The 6,246-nt window shown below is 40.1% G+C and overlaps 1 protein-coding gene across 1 annotated transcript in view; it reads left to right on the forward strand.

Annotated features, from left to right (window-relative positions):
• The window catches only part of HECW2 (HECT, C2 and WW domain containing E3 ubiquitin protein ligase 2), a 211,165-nt gene that overhangs the window by 192,955 nt on the left and 11,964 nt on the right, over positions 1-6,246 (forward strand). The window contains exons 26-27 of the mRNA XM_012641641.1: positions 555-640; positions 1,627-1,739. Of these exons, the coding sequence (XP_012497095.1) occupies positions 555-640; positions 1,627-1,739 (199 nt within the window). The remainder of the gene's footprint in view (positions 1-554; positions 641-1,626; positions 1,740-6,246) is intronic.

The following is a 6,246-nucleotide window of genomic DNA, read 5'->3' on the forward strand; positions in this document are numbered from 1 at the left end:
TTTTCCTTTTTATTAATAAATCAATGTGAAAATATTGAATAATTCTATTTTAAAATATGAATATTTTATATGCAGCTTTTAAAAGAGCTTACAATTTTGTATGTGTTTGTATAAATTATTTGATTAATGTGCCTCCTCTACCAAAAGCCCTGGGAGGGTCTGTTTTCTTTGCTATTGTACCCCAAAGCTTAGTACCGTGTTTGGCGTAGTGATACTCGAAAATTGGTACCAAAAAAACTAAGCATTTCCAGTAACAGCAATTATATTTTACAGAAATGATATGGTTAAAGTAACTCATTTGTTATTCTTGTCTTCTAGTTTCATTTAGTGACCTCTAAATGAGAACAGACACATCTTGGTTTCATTTAGTTTTATTTTTGTTTAACTTTTGACACTCATGATCATATTTGCTATGCTATTCCCTAGTCTTAATTACAGACAACCTTTATAGAATCCAAGATGATGATTTATGCCTGGGAGATCTTTTGACATGTATCTTAGTGGCTTGAGATGAAGAGTCAAAGTAATATGGGCCTTCTTGATTGGTTTGATAGGATACCATGACAATCATATTGTAATTCGGTGGTTCTGGGCTGCAGTGGAAAGATTCAACAATGAACAACGACTAAGGTTGTTACAGGTAGGATGCCATTAATTAATCTTTTTAATGTATTAATATAATTATTGTTGGAAGTGTATATTTTTAATAATTGCTAAGTATTTTCCATATATATATGCCATGTTTATCTGGAAATTTGGGATACACCATGTCTAGACTCTCCTGATTGCACGGTTATGTGACTCCATCACTATGCAGAACATGACCAGCCAAGTCAAAGCATTTCACGAGAGTTGTGAGGAAGTGCCAAGTCCAGTCCAAGAATCCCAGTAACAACATCTGCCTTCAGGACAGTTTGGTCCCTTTAGCAAGAGGCATGCAAGTTACCCACAGTGTAGGCCAGCATTTCTAGCAGAAAGAGATGATCTTCAATCCGTTAAGAAGGGCCCCAGTGCCTTGGTAAAGAGCCCTTTCTTTTCCTTCATCTAACTTTCCACAAACTTGAGAAAACAATGACATTCAAGAACACTGGGAAAACTAACTTGTTGTTTTTCTGTGGTGTTTATAGTCATCCAGGGCAATTGCTGGTTGGTTGCGGCTGAAGAAATATCAGACATGAAGAAGTCTCTCGGACACTCAGGCAGAGCCTTACAAGTAGCCTGGGTCTTAGCTCCTTTGGATTAAGGGTCTGGACCTCAAGCCCAGAAATTCTATTTTTTTAATTCTCCCTGAGTTTATGAGGGAATATGCTAAGTAGACTCAGGTTAATCGATACACACCCACTTTGTTCATCTATAATGGGAAGTATGCCTGGGTGCAGCTTCTGAGCTGGTCCGCTACAAACCCTGCACATCACCTTTCCCTGTATAATGCACTGCTCTGTCTTAGTATTCTTCTCCGGCTGTTTGTCAGAATTCTTGTGTTACAGTTACTGCATCCCTATAAAGTTTCGTCTTCCAGACTTTCCCACCAGCTCTTCCTCAGGAGCTCTGCACGTGAATAATGCGATGCATTTCCTGGCTGCTGGTCTCTGGCTTCACCTTCTCCTTCTGTTTTTGGGTTGCTAGTTTGTTACAGGCACATCCAGCATTCCCTACGAAGGATTTGCTTCTCTCCGAGGGAGTAACGGCCCAAGAAGATTCTGTGTGGAGAAATGGGGGAAAATCACTGCTCTTCCCAGGTAAAACAGAAAATAACATTTTTTTACTGTCACTGTGGTGTTTGGGGGAGACCTTACCTCATCTATGTATAGATTAATTACTGTTTTTATGTTAAAAATTTGAGAGAATGGAGAAAACTTTTAGAGTGAATTTCTCTCTGATTATCTTTCTAAATGAAAGGGAAAGAAAGATCTCTCTGGTGACACTTAAAATACATACATCTATATCTTAAAATAAAAAACACAGCAAAAGCAAAGCATTTATTGGTCATCATGCTGTGGTTTCTTATGACTGTGGCATAATCTAGTTGTTTCCAGAAATTCTAGTTGTAAGTTTATATTAATAACTGTTGAGAATCCCTTCACTAAAAATCACCATTGTGGTCTCTAAAGAATATTAAATCTTGCAAATGTGCTCTGTACCTCTTTAGCCTGTATCATACATGTCTTAATTCCACATTAATGCTCTCTGCACTGCATTCTCGTTCATAATTATATCACACATTTCCTTGAAGTGGAAACAAATTGCTTTGCTGTTGCTACTAATAAAAGCCTGAGACCGGTAAGGTAGTATTTGTGAAGAAAAAAGTGTTTGAGATTGAATGGAGATAGCTGGAGCTGGAGCAAAAGAAAAGAAGGGAGCAGATGAACAAAAGAGCAATGGAAAAAAATTCATCCTAGAATTCCTTTGTCTGGTCGGCAGTGATACTATAGAATTTTTGAGGTAAAAAGGACCTCAGATTGCCTCCAATTTTACTACTAATAAAACTATAACCTGGAGAGGTTAATTGATATTAGATACCCCAGGATACCAGCCTAAGTTTCTTAAAGTACAGATGACTTTGAGAAACCTGTTTATTAGTGATGTAAGGTGATAAAGATACCCAGGTGATACCAGGTACCCCAAGATGTCATCCTGGTTCTTTCGGTACAAGCAACTATGAGAAATCTGTTTTCAAGGCTTTCTTCTTAGCAATTACAAGTTCTTAAGAATTATATTCTTAGCATCAACAGATTAAGAAAAGGGGTGCTGAGAGCAGTGAATAGGGCGAGCCCAAGGGCTTGCCTGGCCTCGCCAGCTACCTGGCAGGCATCACAGGCCGTGAACAGAGGTGCTGCATCCGAACACCTAATGTCACCCGACACACTTCATGTTCCAAATGTCACTATTTAAAAGCTAGTTTATTTTATTTATGCTTGGATAATGGTATTTTCTTCCCTTCGACACATATTTGTATATCAAAAGCAGATTTAGACTGAGTAAGGCTTCACTCTTCTGAGAAACTCTTAAGAATTAGCGTCAAAGAAGCAGGAAAGGGCAGATTAATTGTGTCACCTTCTTGTTGAAATCTCTTTCTTTAAAGCCACTAAAGTATATGCAATAAATTGTAACAATAAGCAGATATATCAGCCGTTCATATTTAATCACTGTAATTTTCACCAGACCTGGAGGGCAAAAAGAGGTAATTTGGTATAGACCTGAAGCTTTGGCTTCAAAGAGACCAGGCTTAATGCCAGCTCGCTTACCTGTGGCAGGGTCTTATGCTTGATCTTTCTGAGCCTCTGTTTCCTCAGCTAACTTGTAGATCGGTAATTCTGAGGATTAACTGAAATCATTCATGTAAAACACTTAACACTGTCTCTGGCCATGAGCAAGCATCCAGTCAGTGGCAGCTGCCCTTGTGATTTCTGGCACCAGCATCTACAGTACATATCAGCTGGGAGCGTATTGGAAAGAGCACAGGGTTAGGAGTTGTAAAACTGGGTTCTAGTCCCACCACTGCCCCAGCTAACTCTGGGACCTTGAAGATCACTTGATCTCTGGGCCTCAGTTTTCTCATCTGTAAAGGGCCAAGAAGGGGTGGTCTATTAGGTTTGGTTGAATAAGAAATAACACCAAAAGGTTGCTGAAGAATCTTGGGGGTCAATCTGGGTTTGTATTTCTGCTTCCCCCTGGAAGCTCCAGGAAGCTCATGTGCTGACTCATTGTAAGTGGTGGTGTTCTTCATTACTGTTGCATGTACACAGTTGGGCAACAGGCATTGTCCTTTCTTCCTCTCTTCATTATGTCCTAAGGCTGCTTCCACATTCCTAGTTTTACCAAGATTATAAAATAGCACAAATAAAGTTGGTACAAAGTACATCGAGCAAGCAGCCTATTTTCATACCATCTCTTTAACAAGCTCTAACATTTGGTTGAGAGGAAAGAGCTACTTGCCTGTTCTAGTTCCGAGCTGCTGTCAAATTATATGACCTAGCTAAGAGGCATGAGCACAGATCTAAGCCCTGTGACACACTAGTTATGTGATTCTAAGCGAGACCCCAGGTCAATCTCTACGAAGTGGGAATAACAATGCTATGCTCAGAATATTTGTGACAATTGTGAGATAACGTGTGTGAAAGTCTTTAGGGAATAGATTTTCTTTGTCCTTTTTTTAACCCTTTATCCTGAATCTTCTGTAATTCACCATACTACTATAACTATTAAAATGTGCTCCACAAAAATAAAGTACATTTGGAGAGAAAAAAAGAAGAACATCGGTGTATGACAGTATAGTTTTATGAGGGGCAGTCTCTTCACTGACAGCATTGTCATCACCCTTTATGAAATGTGGGCCATTAGCTAGATGTAAAAAGATCTATAAGATTTGTTCAGGTCTAAAGGGATTGTTTTTATTTTATCAAGCCCAGCCCAGTTCTCCTATCGTCAGAATAGATACACTGAAGCTATTCTCCTGCTCTTTTTTAATAGATATAAGTTGCACCACTGAATTGCTACTGGGTCTCAAGTTCAACCCCATTGTATTTCTTTTTCCTATTAATAAGACAATGTTTAACATTTAAAACGTGACATCGTACACACTGGAGAGAAAAAAAAAATGGATGAATGTCCTTCCTACTTAAAAAATTAATCCTCTGAGAAGTGCAGCGTCATCTCGTGTTGGGCTTGGGAGGTTATACCTGGAGGGTCGGAAGGGGCAGTAAAGGGAAAGGGTGAGGTCTGGCAGTTCCGGCAACCCGCGTGATGAGAGACAGCATCTTAGTCTTTCTAGACAGGGATGATGGAGGGCCTCTCAGCCTTCTACTCAGGCCTCTGTGAGTCTCATTCTTTTCTCAGATTTCCTACTCTAGCTTTGCGGTCGCAGTGGATAGCACTGCTCGCGAAGTGAGCCAAGAAATATATTAAAGTATATGTGGCTGTCTCTGAAGCCAGTGCAAGTTGAGTCGCATGGATCTTTTTTCTCTCTTGTGGTAATAAAGCAACTAGAGACCCAGATAATAAATAATGATGGAGGCACAGGCGTGTCTACCTCTGTGGAGACTCACAGCCGGAACACACGGCTTCGTTTCCTGTGCATCGCGGTTGGTGGTTAGCTCTGTATTTTGCATTTCCGTAGAAGACTTCCTACCCCTGGTGCTTTGATGGACTTTATGAAAAGGAAATAAATTCATTTTATGGCAGTTGTTCTTAAACAGTCCAAAAAGTAAGTCTGCTAACATGCCAGCCTGGAAAATGCGGGGCAATCCTCTCTCCCATCGTGGTACAGAGTTCCCATGTTCGTCCCGAGCTCCTTCCCAAGCAGGGTGATGGGACAGGGTTGGAGCGCTGCAGTCGCGATAGGTGCGTGTTGGTTTTTACCAAAGGGAAAATGTTCATTTTTGAATGAAATGCTGACTTAAATTAAGAAATAAAATGTAAGAACTAATTATGAAATAGGTGCCTTAGTTTTTCCAATGGAATAGAACTTTAAAAGATAAAATTATTTTTTCTTAAAGATACGGTAACCTTTTTTCATTTTTAAAACTCTGCCTTTTATTCTTATATAAAAAGAAAACTTTTTATAAAAAATGCCAAGAAACATATGGATATATTAAAATATATTAAATATATATGAAAATATATACATATATCAATCAAAATTCCACTGCTGAAATAAGCTCTGTTAACATTTTGGAGTAGATGGGTTCACTTGTTTCTTCAGATACACACACACACAAATTTAAAGACAAAAATACAGCCTCGTCTACCACACCATCCCCACTCACCTTGCCTACAGTCACAGCCTGCTGCCTAAACACCTGCTGTTTCTCCTCTGTACTCCCTGTCATTCATTCATTCTGTACTCAGCAACCACATGTCAGGGTCACCCCCCTCCCTTGCTTACACCCTCCAGTGGCATAGAATAAAATCCAAACTCCCCAAGGACTTCGAGGTCGTGGCCCTGGTCTGGCCTCTCACTCCTACTTCAACACGCACACTCTCCCCCGACTCATGACAGTCACTGGCCTCCTTCTAGCTGTTCCCCAAACATGCCAAACTCAATTCTGCCCCAAGACTTAGGGACTTGCTGCCTGGAACCCTTTTTTGCTGTTTGTTCACGTGGTTGACTCTTTATCTTCCCCAAGGACTCAGCTTAGACACGATTTCCTCAGAAAGGCCCACCAGGCTTCTGCCCCCAGGGCACCTGTCACTCGGTCACACTTTATTTCCTTAATAGGACTTATCTCAATTCAGTCATCATGTTTA

Source organism: Propithecus coquereli, unplaced genomic scaffold (genome assembly GCF_000956105.1).
Source record: "Propithecus coquereli isolate 6110/MARCELLA unplaced genomic scaffold, Pcoq_1.0 Scaffold167, whole genome shotgun sequence".
Lineage (NCBI taxonomy): Eukaryota > Metazoa > Chordata > Mammalia > Primates > Indriidae > Propithecus > Propithecus coquereli.